At 43.9% G+C, this 16,088-nt stretch overlaps 1 protein-coding gene and 1 pseudogene across 1 annotated transcript; one reads left to right on the top strand and one right to left on the bottom strand.

The window, feature by feature from the left end:
- Window positions 1-2,507: 2,507 nt before the first annotated feature.
- On the bottom strand, window positions 2,508-5,247 carry LOC119366830 (annotated as a pseudogene).
- A 2,005-nt stretch (window positions 5,248-7,252) lies between these two features.
- On the top strand, window positions 7,253-9,465 carry LOC119360226 (tyrosine N-monooxygenase-like). Its single transcript, XM_037625959.1, has 3 exons — window positions 7,253-7,370; window positions 7,789-8,525; window positions 8,653-9,465. The coding sequence occupies exons 1-3, from the start codon at window positions 7,253-7,255 to the stop codon at window positions 9,334-9,336; spliced, it is 1,539 nt and encodes a 512-aa protein (XP_037481856.1). The 3' UTR covers window positions 9,337-9,465.
- Window positions 9,466-16,088: the final 6,623 nt, after the last annotated feature.

Below are 16,088 nucleotides of genomic sequence, written 5' to 3'. Positions count from 1 at the left end.
GCATGACCGAAAGGTGTTTCGGGAGCCCCGACAAGTGTTGGAGGGCTTCATGGGCCAAAGGGGAAGGGGAAAACCAGCCCACTAAGGGGTGGTGCGCCCCCCCCCCCCACACCCTTTCCCACATTATTTGGGGAGGTGGGGCGCCTCCACCTGGCTTGGGAGGCAATCCTCCACCTGCTTGGCTTGGGCGCCAAGTCTCCCTAGGATTTTCCCTAGGGAGATCCAATCTGCTTGGCCGCCGCCCCCAAGGGTAAACCCTAGGGCGCCTCCCCCTCTCTCCTTTCCCCTATATATAGTAGAGGGGTGGGAGGGCAGCCGCACCTCTTCCCTGGCGCAGCCCTCTCCCTCCTCCAACACCTCCTTCTCCTCCGTAGTGCTTGGCGAAGCCCTGCCGGAGAACCACGAGCTCCACCACCACCATGTCGTCCTGCTGTCGGAGTTCTCCCTCAACTTCTCCTCTCCCCTTGCTGGATCAAGAAGGAGGAGATGTCCCCGGGCTGTACGTGTGTTGAACGCGGAGGCGCCGTCCGTTCGGCGCTAGATCGGATCTTCCGCGATTCGAATCGCCGCGAGTACGACTCCATCAACCGCATTCTTGTAACGCTTCCGCTTAGCGATCTTCAAGGGTATGAAGATGCTCATCATCTCCCTCTCTTGTTGCTAGAATCTCCATAGATTGATCTTGGTGATGCGTAGAAAATTTTGAATTTCTGCTACGTTCTCCAAGATCCTCGTGCCGCGAAGATTACCCAGGGGGGATCTCCTCTTGCCGTTGTCGAGACGAGGTGCAGCCGCAGTGGATCTCGATCTAAACCCCTCGGGCCCAGATCAGATCTCATCGCAGCCAAAATCTCATCCGCCAAACTACCGCCGGAGATCTCCTGGCCGCCGCCAACCCGCTGCGCACTGCCGTTGGAGGAGGGAGATGGACGCCGCTGCCCCAACGTGTTACCGCCGGCCGAGGACTGCGCCGTTGCCGCCGCCTCACCACAGGGGCTTCGCCCCGCGTCGTCCTCAGCGACGACGGTGGTAGTGGGAGGCGATGGAGGGGGAGGGCTGAGGGCGGTGTGGACAGGGACTCCCCGGGTATTCAAAGGATTGTTAGTGATAGGGCAAAATCACTTTTTTGGGATGGTGTTTGGTGTTGAGGTAGACCCGGTTTAATAGTTCCTTAGGCTCTACAATATAGCCTTCTCTAAGAACATCGCATTGCAAGAAGCCCAGAAAGATGGCCTGGATTCCTCTAGTTTCAGAGGGAATTAATCTACAGGGGAGGCTTTTTCTCAGTGGAATAAGTTGAAAGATGTTACGGATAATTTTATCTTGCCTGGGGAAAAGGTAGTAACTAAATAAAAAAGGTGATTTCAAAGTTAAAGACTTGTTTTGCACCTCAAAGTTGGGTTACTTGTGAATACAAGATCGTTTTGAAATTAAAGATATGACTGAAGATTAAGATCTTTCTTTGGGTGATGTTGAAGAGTAAAATTCTGATAAATATAACTTGGTCCATAGAGGATGGGCTGGTAATGAGTAGTGCCGCTTCTATTGCAAGAAAGATACAATGGATCACCTCTTTGTTTGGTTATAATATGACCAGACTAACTTAGCAGATTGTTGCTTATGCTCTCGGCTTAGATAGATGTCCCGAAGACACATCTGCTCTATTTGGTGATCGGATACAATATTTTCCTAGATCCCAGCAAATACTCGTGCTCTGTGGAGGACCAACATTTTGTTGAACTATCTAGAAAACTAGAAACAGAGCTTGCTTTGATAAAAAAAATCCCTGCTGATCTTGTAGAGGAAATATATAATATATGTCATAACATTAGCTACAAGGGTATGTTGCGGATAATCCAAGAATAAAGAAGCATTGATGCTAGTGTGGAGATGTTGAAACAGTCGGTGCAAGATGCTTCTGCAAGAACTAAGGGCTGGATGGCGAGGAGAAGAATTGCAGGATGATTTGCTAGATCATGATGCTTGTCTGATAATATTATGTACCCAATTTGGGTGAAACGATCTGATGCCCCACCTTCATGTGGTGCTTATGTTGCTGGGGCATTTCCTAATACTTTCCAGCTTCTGTATTATGGGCTAGGATAGATGAACTAGCCTTTTAGCTTGGCTGATGCTGGTGATGTGCTGGAGATGGCAGCTTTTAGTTTGTGTACTTTCCTGTTTCAGTTTGTAAAGACCATGTTATGCTAGCGGTTTCTCTAAAAGAAATCGACGAGAGAAGGCTCATAGTTTCAGATTTTAAATACTAGTTAAATCGGTCCGAACAACCAGTTAGGTAGTTTTGAAAAAACTACTAATTAGGTACCTTTAGCATGACTTGTAGTACTATCGTAGAGCCACACAAGGAAAAAAACCAAAAGATTGATTTGGAAGTCTATTTCGTTATTTTTTAAGTTTGTTACATTTCAAGAATAAAAATAAAATAGTAGAGTGACTCCATACTTTTCAATGTTAATCTAATTGAGCAGATGGAACTAGTCTGGATATAGGATCTCATTTCAGTTGATATGCCAACTCGTAATAATACACTGTGGCATTAATAAATAAAAAACCACAGTAAGCTCAAACGAAAAGTACATCACATACATGGTATACTTGTGTGGTTATTATTTTCCTCCCCACCCCTAGGATCAAAATCCTGACTCCTTTGATGGCTAGAATTTACCTTTATTTTGTAGCAGCAACATACCGGTAGCATAAACTTCCTAAGAAGATTTTATCCGGTTACATGCGTGATTTTGGAACTAACAGTAATTTCTCCTTCAGGCGCACAGTTAGTCCAAACACCTCTGTCATATCAATGTCTTTCCTCTTAAACCCTATTGGCAGTTCCCAGTCGAAATGGTACATCACGTTTGCCAACATAAGCTCAACAGTCGTGATTCCGAAGTTTATACCAGGGCATATCCTGCGTCCTGCCCCGAACGGCAAGAGCTTAAAATTATTCCCTATGAAGTTGACATGCACATCACTGCCTTCCTCTATAAATCTTTCAGGTATGAATTCTTCATTGTCCTCCCAAGAGCTAGAGTCTCTACCAATGGCCCATACATTGACGAAGACATGCGTTCCAGCAGGAATCATGTACCCATCAATACTGCAGTCAGCCATGGCAAGGTGTGGAGCAAGTAAAGGTGCAACAGGATGAAGTCGGAGTGACTCCTTTATGACTGCTCTTAGGTATGTCATATTGTTCATGTCGGCTTCACTGACAATTTCCTGTCCCTGGGGTACAATACTCCTTACCTCGTCTTGTAGCTTCCCAATCAGGCGGGGCCTCCTCATGAGCTCAGCCATTGTGAATTCGAGGGTGTTAGATGACGTGTCAGTTGAAGCGAAAAATAAATCATGTGGATATCAATTAATTAGTATGCCATAATACTTATTTATTTGTAATCATTTGGAAGGTATTATATTTACTTACGGTTAGGAGAGCTTTAACTGTTCTCTTGTGAGACTATACTCCAGCTGAACAGACAAGAGAATATCGACGAAATTACCACCCTGGTTATCTAACACTGACTTGTCCTTGTTCTCATGATAATCGATCACCTTGTCCAGCAGATCGGCCCATCTATACCTTAGTCTCTCAGCCTTTGCACGAACTGTCCTTTTAAGCAGTCCTACCCTAGACAATGTTGGGAAGTATTCCTCCACCTTGAACCCTCCTAGCAGCAGTGAGGTATCATTGGTGAGGTCTTGGAACAACTTGCTCCGTCCTTCTTTTAGGAAGAATTCACCGGACACGATGCGGTATGCCATGTCATATGTGAATGTCTTGAGCAGCTCACTCATATCCACCACACCACCGACTCTGGCAGCCTCGTTAATCTTCGCCATCACCATGCTCACCTATGATGGCATGAATCTTAAATTATGAGAGTAGCTAACATTTATGGGATTGTTAGCAGAGGGCAAATGAAAGTCAATTTTCTTTATTTTGTTTCTGACGTGGTAAATTTGTGAAAACGCTAAGAAAATGACCAACAAGGCTTGACAGTAGGAAATCATTGAATAAAAAGGGACGTCGTATTTGATTTTAACATACATATTAACAACCAAATATCATGCTCCCAATTTTATTTTATTTTTGAAATGTGGAATATCCTTACTAGTGGATGTTGTCTGTTCATCAGTTAACCGGAGACCGTCTAAGCCCTTACCTGCCTTTTCTAGATTGTTTCTAGATTGTTTATTCATCAGTTATCCACGTTCCTCTATGTATATCTGACGGATTTTCAAGCCATGACCTTTCCTCTCTCTATTGCTAGGACCTCAGTGAGCCAATTGGACTGAGTTGGTTTCGAGATATCTTAATGAAGCACAACCTATATTATTTTACCCACATGATCTATGGTCAGCTTTTTTTACAAATTATATTAAATATTAGTTAAATATGACGATATATTTTCGTCCGATGGACCTGCACTACGTTGCCTTGCCGATAGACAGACCCATTTATTATTTATTTTTCTGGTCAACTAGTCATCTAGTTTTTATTTTCCACAATCCACAGTTTTCTTCATCTTCTGAAATAGTAAGATTATTTTTGTTTCGAAAGGAAGAAGTTTATGCATTTTTCAATTTTATGTCTTCATAATGTGTTTCACGTCGAGATATTAAAAGGAATTTTGTCAAATGTGGTGTGGCGAAAACTGGAGAATCATTGGAAGTTACCCCCAACATGACGGTGCTGCGGAAAGACTGGACCTTCCTAACGCTCAGCATGTGGTTGGTGAGGAGCTTCCTTGCCTGCCGCCAGCCTTGGCCATATGGCGCAAAGGCGACGTCGGACGAGCCATACATGAGGATGTCGGTGACCACGGAGTGCGGCCGTGACGCCAAGACGTGGTCATGCGTGCGCAGCACTGCCTCTGCGGCACACGGTGACGACACGACGAGCGTCGGCACACCGCCGAGACGAAGGAGCATCACGTCGGGGCCATGCTTCCTGGCAAGGCTGCGGAGCGAGACGTGTGGGAGCGATCCGAGGAGGTGCAGGTGGCCGATGATGGGCAGCGCCCGTGGTGATGGCGGGAGTCTGCCTTCTCGCTGTTGCCTTTTTCCTGTCTTCCAAGTGAACCAATAATAAAGCACAAGCAAGAGGAAGAGCGGGAAGAGGAACAGAAACCATGCCGTCGGAGGCGTCTCTAGCATGACGAGATCTGCCATGGGAAGTTAATGTATAGCTCAGCACTTTCTGGAGCTCTGCGGCGCAATTGTTCTTCTGAACCAGCTTAGTTTATCATCACAAGCTCGATCGGTTGCTTATAAGCTAGCCAGGCAGAGTACTTGAAACGACAACCGCTGTGGGGTGCACTGAACTTGGAGCACTTAGTTAGGCGACAACGTAGCTTTCACTCTTGAAAACATACAAGGTAGTCTTTGGGTCTTGGTTACATGTTTTATGAACTTTCTATGACCCCTCAAAAAAGAAGAGGTGGAAAATACAACGGACCGGATAGGGACAAGTTGCCTGAAAAAATATTGGGGACGTCCATTTTTTTTCTCAGTGCAGGAAAATCAAAATCGACTTGCAATTATTTGGGTCAGTCAATTTTTGAGGATCACTCGACCCTTTGCAACCACCGAACAGAAGCCTACTAAGTACTTGGGCACAGTGGCGGAGCTCCATGTGTTCTTATAAACTACGCGCTATCTATCACCAGTAGTAACCGTCGGGTCGAGTGGGTAACCGTAGGCGCCCGGTAGGCTGGGCCAGTTGTGAGCGGAGCCTCTGCATCGCCAAATGTCGTGGTTCACTACAATCATCATTTAGATGGGCCGGCCTTTCTCGGTTATTTCATCTACTTTGCCCGAAACAATCTTTCCCTTTTTCTTCTCCCTAATTTAAATGAATACCGTCCGGTTGGTTTGAGTTTGCATCAAATTTCATCAACTTCGTTAAAAAAAATTGGAATTCAACCAGACATATGCTGCTAGCGTACTGGTCCCCGTCTGCAAACTGATATAGTGTCCGTTTGGTGGGTCGGCGTTGGAGATGCCCTAACAAAACTTACTAGTGGCATGCGGACTAGAAGCCACGCCACCAGGCCTGAACCAAAACCAAGCCTGACCTAGCCTGTTGTCTTCCTCCTCCTTCATTCGTCTCGCGTCTCTCACCCGACTCTTTACTACTCCCTCTGTCCCATAATATAAGAACATTTTTGACAATAGGGTAGTGTCAAAAATGTTCTTATATTATTACTGAGGGAGTAGTCACTAGTGGCAATACATTTTTACCAAAGAATACAAACTTCTCTTTTTGCGGGTTAATGGAAAACAAACTTTAGCTATGTGATGTTCACTCTAGAAGGTGGGGGTCAGAATGATGGACAGTACTATAGGAGAAAGGGTAATTGGATTCCGATTCTTTGCCCTTCAATCATGTACCACACGAGCTATACATGGATGTGAATTAGCGAGCAATATGAATGTGTAATAACCAGTTAACCAATGGTTTGAGCGTGGGTAAGTCGTCAACATCTCCCGCATGCTCATGGAAGCACAGCACTGAGACTAACATGAGCCGTTTCCTGCAGCTAGTGCGTGTGTGGAAGAGAATTGATCCGGACACTCGTGCATCATGTGCTACCTGCAGCTAGTAGGCCGTGTATGGATGAGAATAGACCCGGACAGTGAACGTACGGGTCGACGGACACCCACAGAAATGCGGACATTGAACGTACGGGTCGACGGACACCCACAGAAACCCGGCCAGCCTTCACCGTACCAAATTCCAACGCAAAACCGAACTGGCGTCACCGTACCAAATTTTGGCATGGCCAAGAGACGGCAGCCAGGACCGTCGCCTCGGTTGGCTCCCATGAATAACACATTTTAGTGATGATACTTCCAGGATTTTTCTTCTGTCGGGTTCTGCTAGCCCGTGTTCTTAATTTCTCTACTTCATAGTCTTAGTTCAGAGTTCTGTCATTTATTTTGGCTCGAAGGAAATAACATTTAGAGCATCTACAACTATATACAACAAATTTGATCTCTCAAACTCCATAGACAGGGATCGGTCAGACATGAAATTGACGTTTCCACAACCAGATGCCTCAGTTAGCTAGTAATCCTCAAATCCATACAATTACATGCACATGAAACCTAAACATAAGCGGAGCTTGTCCGGCTCCGCCGTGCCCTAGTTCGGCGGCTGGAAGTGCCACTCGGACTATTGATGCAGTGGTCGGCAATGTAGAGTAGGACATGGGACTCACACCGGCTCATGGGACTCGAGGCGTCGTCGTCTCCCATGCCCTACTCTTCCTCATCAGAGGCCGTCAGTTGCTGCACGTTGCTGGTCAAAGTGAGGTCAATGAAGGATCTATCATGGTCGGAGAATCGTAAATCTTTATATGCCTATAACACTCTTAAATGAGAAGGATTTCCATAAAAATTTTAAGGTTCCTTCTCACAGGCAAAGTCTGAATGAACGAAAGACTCCATGTGACCTAGCTCAGCAAAGGCCTTCCCTGAATATGTCAATTGGAAGAGCTCATGGAGATGATCAAGTGAAGAACGTCTCCAAGTGAGTGGCCAGCATTCACTTAATTTGCTCTCTATCAATTTGTCCAACCAAAAGAATGTGGACCTCCAGAATGCATTGAACTTGCATGAGGCGACATGAATAGTATATGTGGCCACGTGGGGCAATGAAAGGAGTCACTAACTGATTAAATAATTATTATGTACGTAAGGATGCTGGCTCCCCGGCTGTCCTATAAATACCCGCAGAACTAACCAGCTAAGATGCACCAAAAGCAAGAGTGTCTTCAAACACAATTGTTGTAGCATGTCCACAGATAGCCTCTGAGGTACTAAGAAAAAATGATGAAGTTTTTGCCTCCCGTCCCACCACCTTCGCCTCAGGCATATTCAGCTTCGGGTACAAGGGCTCCATCGTCTCACCGCACGGAGACCAGTGGAAGAAGATGAGGCGCGTCCTCACTGTTGAGATCCTCGCCTCGTCCATGGAGCGAAAGCTCCACCACCTTCGGAAAGAGGAGTACGACCACCTTGTGAGGTACATTAATAAAACTCACTGCAGCGACATGGCATGTCCAGGCAACATTGTCAACGTCCGTCATGTAACCCAACACTTCGTTGGCAACATGATAAGAAGGCTTGTGTTTGGTAAAAGATACTTCAGTGACCTACCAGCTTCATCCACTAGTGGGCCTGGACATGATGAGGTGGCACATGTTGCCGCTCTCTTCATGGCTCTTAACCATCTCTACAGCTTCTGCATGTCCGACTACTTCCCAGCCCTCGTAGGCCTCGACCTGGATGGCCATGAAAAGGTTTCCAAGGATGCCATGCAAACACTCAACCGGTTGCATGATCCCATTATAGAGGAGCGGATCCGCGAAAGGTCATCCACTCTTGAGAAATGTGGTGAACAGAAAGAGGCAAGAGACTTTTTGGATGTCCTGGTTCATCTTAAAGATGCAGAGGGACAGCCATTGCTGTCCCTACAAGAAATTAGAGCACAAACAGCGGTTAGTATGTCACCTTAAGCTCAATAGAAAGTTCATTCATTGTTCTTTGAGCCATATTATACATGTATTGACCTTTTCTGTTGCGTTGTACTTATTACTTTATTTATTCTCACATTTATGGATGTAGGAAATGATGTTTGCAGCAGTCGATAACCCATCTAATGCGGTTGAGTGGGCACTCGCTGAGATGATGAACTTGCCGGAGATCATGCAAAAAGCAACCGAGGAACTTGATGTTGTCGTTGGTAAAGATAGACTAGTGCAGGAGTCTGACATTCCTCAGCTAAACTATCTCAAATCGTGCATCCGGGAGGCCTTCCGCTTACACCCATACCATGCTCTTAACGTACCCCATGTCGCCATGGCGGACACAACTATTGCTGGATACACCATCCCCAAGGATAGCCACATACTTTTAAGCCGGCTTGGACTTGGCCGCAATCCCAAGATCTGGACTGAACCACTGGAGTTTCAGCCTGAGAGGCATTTGAACACTGCGAATGTACTTCTCACTGATCCAGGCCTACGTTTCATTTCATTTAGCAGTGGGAGGAGGGGTTGTCCTGGGATTTCACTTGGTACCTCTATGACAATGATGTTGTTCGCAAGGATGTTGCAGGGATTCACTTGGACAAAGCCTCCCGGCGTTAAGAGTATCAGTCTCCAAGAACGCAATGCGGGCCTTACACTAGCCGAACCCCTTGTTCTGCAAGCTACACCAAGATTGGCTGCACATCTCTATACGATCCAATTAAATAGATTTAGTGTGCGTGTTCTCATTTATGTTTCAATAAAATGTATCTGGAACTAGTGTATGTTACATGTTTCTGGCGCTACGTTCGGTTCTCTTGTAATGTTATGACACTACATGTGTGCAGAAACAAAGAAGCAATCGGTGATTGCATCACTAATGTAATGTGTGTACTTATCATTATGTAAAAAAAACCTCTGTACTTTCCATTATGGTGTACCATGCAAATAATCCTTGGAATTGCACGAAAGTTTTATGTTTATGTTGTATACATGCCTGGATGTACAATTGTGTGCCCAACTTTGACTCCATCTTACCATTATGTCATTCATGCATTAATATGTTCTGTATTGCCAAATTGTTGTTCTATGAACTAAGTTTTTTTACTCTATTAACTAGGGCTCCTTTTGTTGTGAGAAATCTTTTCTTCTGAGATATAAAAGCTCTATATCACTGGGAATATGCCGGTCCGATGTGTGACCCATTCTAGGTAGTGGCTTGGATGAGGCATCCGGCTTTAGATGTTAGGCTTTGGTGCGATGTCTGTTTGGTATTAGGCCCGGACATTCGGCACCCCTTCATCAAGGGATAGGAGTAGCAACAGGCGTTGCCAAGATGGTGGCTTCAGACTTATTGATGTATTATCATGTAAGGTCTTTGGAAATAATTAATAATATGGCTACATGCATTGTCCAGATGCAGAGGTCGGGGGTACATCCTCCTTTTCTTAAAAAAAATATAAGTTGTATCACGATGCATTTGAGTAGAAAGAAGCTTATACATAATGATTAACGAGTCGGGCAGGTTCGCCATCAACGAAAAGGCGAAAAAAGGAAAATGCTCATCCTAATTAGGCTCAAGGCCCAGTTCATTTCCCTTTCAAACAACCAAAATTCTGAATAACTAGACTGCAGTAGATTCTGCTTAATAATCAAGTGAAACAGGTTGTCCAAAGAGATGGCTTGATGCTTGAAAATGATGCGAGAATTCTTATTTTGGACGTAATTTTCTAGTTTTCATATGTTTAATGAATTGTATTTTGCAGGAGCGTGTATTGTCAGGCTAGTGGTTATTCTTGATAATGCTACGAGTAAGTTCTTTTGTTTGGTTTGTACTGTCAGCTTTTCGTTTATTGCTGCAGGTTCTTCATTTCAATAATTTCACTTCATTTCATCAGTGCAACAACAGAGACAGAAAGAAAAAATTATTGCTGAATTACACGGGCAAAGTTGCTATACTAATTACACTTTTCGGCATAGACTGCAAATTAGTCTAAAGAACATAATCGCCGTTATCCGCAGGTGTCTATGGAATCAATTATCTACCTGTGGCATAGATCATATCATACATCGTACATGTTGGATCCATGCAATGAATTCTATATCTACTAGTACAAAAGGAAAAAAGATCAGTTTTAAGTATTCTATAGAATAGGTGGAGATAGAGTTTCCAAGTTTACATTGTACCAATCTGCTCGTTTTTCTTTTAGGTAGCATGATATTCGGGAATTAAAAAAGTGATTGTTCCTAAAGTATTTTCAGTTTTTCTTAATTTTCTTAGATTAATTGTGCATTTTGTTGAATTTTATTTTTATTTTAATCATTAATTTCATATTATAAAAATGTGGTAACTTTTAATTTTGCTGGAAATTATAATCTAATTGTTTTTTATTGTTTTCGAAACACTTATGGCCTTTCGGTTTATTTCTGTCTCTTTTTGTTAAATTTTTGTCCGGCAGACAGTCAGACCTGCAAATCCGTTGGAATGCAGTTTTTATCAGTTGTTGATTTATTTTATATGTTTTTAAGAATTTGGTTATCTATATATTTCATTATGCCCAATGATCTGCCATGTGTTCTGCTGACAATCTAGTCGATGGTGAACTATGAATCCCTAATCCAAATGTGGAGCCATGTTAACACCAAATACAAAATAGTACATGTCTCCGGGGAAAGGGCAGGTCTGAGACTGGGACTCCCAGCCACCTCATTTAAGAAATAACTCCAACTGAGTTTTGAGCTAGCAATGCTTGAGTTTTATTTGTTTTACAAGTTCTCTTTATTAGTTTCATTAACTTTAAAAATATGCAGAAACAATGTTTATAAATCATATGCGTATATGTATCTCAAAAGGTACTTTCGAAATATGTAATTTTGTTGATTTGAGAACTATGCTATTATTGAATTTTGCTGGCTGATATAGTTGATGGTGGATTTATTAATTCCTGTTTATAGCCTGCAGACGTGGAGAATCGATAGTCATGCACTTTTGCTAGATTTAATTTCCACAATACTCTTTCGGGTTCCAATAAGAAAAGTCCTCGTGTTCGATACTAACACGGTTTCCTGTGCTAAATTACATACCATCATGCTATCCTAATCTAGGAGAGTAGTTTTGCATAAAGGGCGCCTTTATTGACTCATAATATGGCATCTAGGAGATACGTACAATGAGTACACACCAGGTTTCTGCGTGGTTAAGATGTACATCACGGCAATCGACGTCTTCTGGTCTATATCAATGACCTCCTGGTCATTGCTTTTACATGTTCCCTAGTTTAAACAAGTTTGATCCGCAGCCGCAACGAGCTTTGTTTGTCACATGTGGCCAGTGGATGCATGGCGAAGAAGACTTTGGTACCCTGAAGGGTTCAATTTTATAGAGAGCTCTTGTAAGGATTTGTGCTACTTAATATAGGTGGCTTTTTCGGAAAAGGAAAAGATGCACACGGCCCACACCTGGTTCTAGTAGGCTAATTTATTTTTCCACACTTGATTATTGGTTGTATCAGTGATGTTGCTTTACCAAGAAAGCTTTTTCCGAAACCCTAGTTTCTGAAAAAATACCTATTCCTTTTAACACCAAATACAACATAATACTGTACATGTGTCCAGGGTGACAGGGCAATTCCGAGACTGGGACTCACAACCAACCTTAGCTTGTCTTCTACTCCCTCCGTTCCAAAATAGATGACCCAACTTTGTACTAAAGTTAGTACAAAGTTGGGTCATCTATTTTGGAACGGAGGGAGTAGCTGTGACTTGTGATTATTACAATCACTGATACTAGCCGGTCCTCCCTGACAGGGTGTGTACGAGAAGAGAAGAGAGGAGTCAAGGCAGCCACAGTCCGCACGATCGCACGGGCGAAACGCGCGGGTCCGAATTGTCATCGGGAGCACGTCGGAGGTCGTCACATCTGCAGCAGCTGGCATATGTGAGACCAGTACGTGACGTACATCTGAAAAACGAGCAAGTTAATCATGTAGTCCTACCCTGTTAGTAAGTGGCTCTGCGTTCGTGGATGAGAACGTCCACAAGATTAGTCTCACAAGGCGATTCGGTGTCCGTCGTACGTAACTTGTCCATCATTGGTTATGTAGGCAATAGTACTATAGATTGGACTGGAGAGAAAGGCTTCAGAACCTTAACGTGCGATCTAGAACACGACAGTGAAGAGACAGCCGACGGCGATGACAGTAGGAGCCTGTGCACATTCGAACGGTCGACAAATGGAATTTCTCTTGGCTGTCCCGGATGCATCTGCACTTGCCAATTTATAATCGTTAAGATAAAGATTTTTTTTCTAAGACACCTATTTGCTCGCCAGTGCATTTGAATGTAGAGCCGGGGAGTTGTTGATCTCTCTTAGAGCATCTCCACCCGCCCCCAGGACACCTTTTTAGGCTCGGGCGGCGCCTTATCCAGGCGAAACCCAGCGCGTTGGTGGCCTCTGGAGGCGCCGGCGGAAGTTCCGGCGAATCATGTCTCCCCGCATGTCCTTTTTCTTGGACCATTTAATCATTTCGCTCACAAACTTTTGGTCGGGGTGGGGTGTGGCTGGGAAGATGCCCTTCCCATGCATTTCTATTTCGTCCGGATGAAGCATTTGGCTTCCAAGACACCAACTTTTTTGGTTCGGTGGGGTTCTTGGGGGCTCCAACGGCCGGAGATGCTCTTATGTTTTCTAATTAGACTCCCCTCCCTAGGCGCTCCGGCGGCAGAAGGGTGGGGGAGGGGGACCCCGGATCTGGACGTACGATGTGGAAATAAGGTGTGGGCTTGCGTCTCAGGCGGTCCCGCGTTCGGGGGAGCAGTCTTCGACGCATATGGAAATAATGTCCTCCCAATCCTTGCTCCGCCTCAACGATGGCGCTCAAGGCTTCAGCGCTGAACGACCAGTGGATGTTGGTCATGTTGTTGCTGTGGGAGATAACGGTGGTAGCAGTACCATTGGCCGTTTTTCCTCGAGCTTCGTCCGCGTCGTGGCAGCGGCTTACGCAGCATCACTTGGAAGCTTCGAGAGTTTGTGCAAGCTATGGGTGGTTGGCGTTTTTGTTTTCGTCCTATGGAGCAGCGACGGTGTGCCATCTTCTGGTGCTTCTATGTTGGCTTGGTCAGCCTCGAGGCTCTCAACTCTTGGACTTGGAATCTGGCGACTATGACTTCATCTCCGAAATGTTTGACAGTGTGTGTTAGACTACAACGCTCGCCCAAATCTAGCAATGGGGAGGCTATCGGAGCGGCTGCGGCGGCGCACCATCGGCCCATCTAGGAGATTGGAGGAGCGAGGCACCCTAGGGACTTAATTGTAATATCTATCTTTTTTTACGGGTGTCTCACTGTTTGATCTGTGGCTAATAGATCTGAGGGTCTTTTTGATTTTTCTTCAAAAAAAATCGTACTATGTAACCTTATCTTTTATAAACATAATGTTCTCTAATAGTTTCTAGCATATACTAATTTCCCAAAATTTATGATCTTTTATGTTTGTCTCTTTTGTTTGCACCGAATTTGCTGTATGGCGTGTCAGGGTACCAAGAGGTAGCCGGGGAATTGATAGTCAGGTTGGAAAATCACTTGCTTGGCTGATCACACCACTTTGATGAAGATCAAGGACGATGATCAACTGTGTAAATAATTTGATGATGTTTTTTTATGCGTGAGATACCATGCAACTAAGTGGGGTGTGCCTGGCACTACAAAGAACACCAGAGGTAATACAAATTACAACAGACCCATGGACCACCTAGCAGTTGCATGGTTTCTCACGCATAAATAAACATCATGAAATTATTTGCACTGAGACAGGGGCCTAGAGGCGGCAATGAGCTTTGCTCACTGAGCGCTAGCAGTGGATGCAAGAGGAGTAAGACTTCGGTACCCTCAAAGATTTGAATGGTTTTTTCAAATTCTGAAAGGGTGTTTTTATAAGGGTATGTGCTACTTAACTTTTTGGCCTTTTCGCAAAGAAAGAAGATGCACAGAGCCAACACCCGGTTCCAACGGACCTATTTATTTTCACTAGGACAATGCCCATGCGTTGCAACATAATATAAATATTCTAGTTCGTTAGGTTGTGATTTAACTGCCCATATGAATCTGATTGTGTAAATAAATGTTTATTAAATCGTGACCGTGATTTACCTAGGCCTTATATTTTGATGAGAAGTTTGACATGTAAATAAAAGTGGAATTAGTTCAGAAAGTGAGTAAATTAAGATGATTGATTATCATATGAGGATGGTTGAACGAAGGGGTAGTGAGAAGGAAAGTAAAACATGATACCTTACATTCTCTTTAACTAGTGTATATAGCGCTAGAGATTACTTGTTTTTTTATTTGCGGAAAACTTTTGATTTATGCATCTTCAATCGCGGCAGTATGATGAAAACCAGAAATAACTAAGCTTTTTACACAGAGATTACTTGGTTAAACTTGGATTCGTGGTTGTATTGGTGATGTTTCTTTATCTGGAAAGCTGGATGAAATCCTAGTTTCTGAAAATTATCAATCCCTTTTAAAACCAATAAAAAAATACTTCATCAAATTTGAACTACAACCACGACCTTTATTTTGGATCGGATGGAGTAATACATGTCTCCAGAGGACAGGGCAATTCTGAGACTGGGACTCACAACCAACCTTAATTAGCTTGTCTTCTAGCTGTGGCCTGTGATTATCACAGTCACGAACACTGGCCTGTCCTCTATATCTATGTACGCATCATCATGTGGTGCAGACAAACAGCGTGTGCGTACGAGAAGAGAAGAGAAGAGTCAAGGCAACGAAACCCGCACGATCCCACGCACGTTATCATCGGGACCATAACGTAGTACGATCTGGACTGCTGCTCTGACTCTAGAGCACGACAGTGAAGAGACAGACACGGCGACGACAGTACGATCCTGCAGCTAACGGTCGACAAATGGAATTTCTCTTGGCTGTCCCGGATGCATCGCCCTTGCCAATTTCAGATCTTTAAGAAAAAGTATTTTTTTCCAAGCCACCTATTAGCTCGCCTGTGCATTTTCTAATGTAGAGCCCGGGAATGTTGCTCTCTCTTCCGTTGTCTACATAAACCTAAAAAATAAATCATACTCCCTCCGTCCGGAAAAGCTTGTCCCTTTAATTGATGTATCTAGCATCAAGTTAGTGTTAGATTCATCCATTTGATGGACCAGCTTGGGACAATTTTTTCCGGACGAAGGGAGTACTATGCAGCCTTATCTTTTAGGAACATAATGTATCTAATAGTTTCTAGCTTACATGTATTTTCCTTATGATCTTCTTTTATGTATGTCCTTTTTTCTTTTCTTCATCAAATGGGCCATAGGATGCACAATTCCAGTCAGGTTACCGAAGAGGTAGTAGGGGAATTGATAGTTTGGGTTAGAAAATCATCTGCTTGGCCGATCACATCACTTTGATGAAAATCAAGGATGATGATCAATCTTTCAAATCATTTCACGACGTCTCACTTTCATTGATTAGACAGGGGGCAACAAAGAATACTATAGCACTTGGAAGTTT

This window comes from Triticum dicoccoides, chromosome 2B (assembly GCF_002162155.2).
Source record: "Triticum dicoccoides isolate Atlit2015 ecotype Zavitan chromosome 2B, WEW_v2.0, whole genome shotgun sequence".
Lineage (NCBI taxonomy): Eukaryota > Viridiplantae > Streptophyta > Magnoliopsida > Poales > Poaceae > Triticum > Triticum dicoccoides.
Note: the sequence above shows the minus strand (reverse complement) of the source record. Positions and strands in the feature narration are given on the sequence as shown.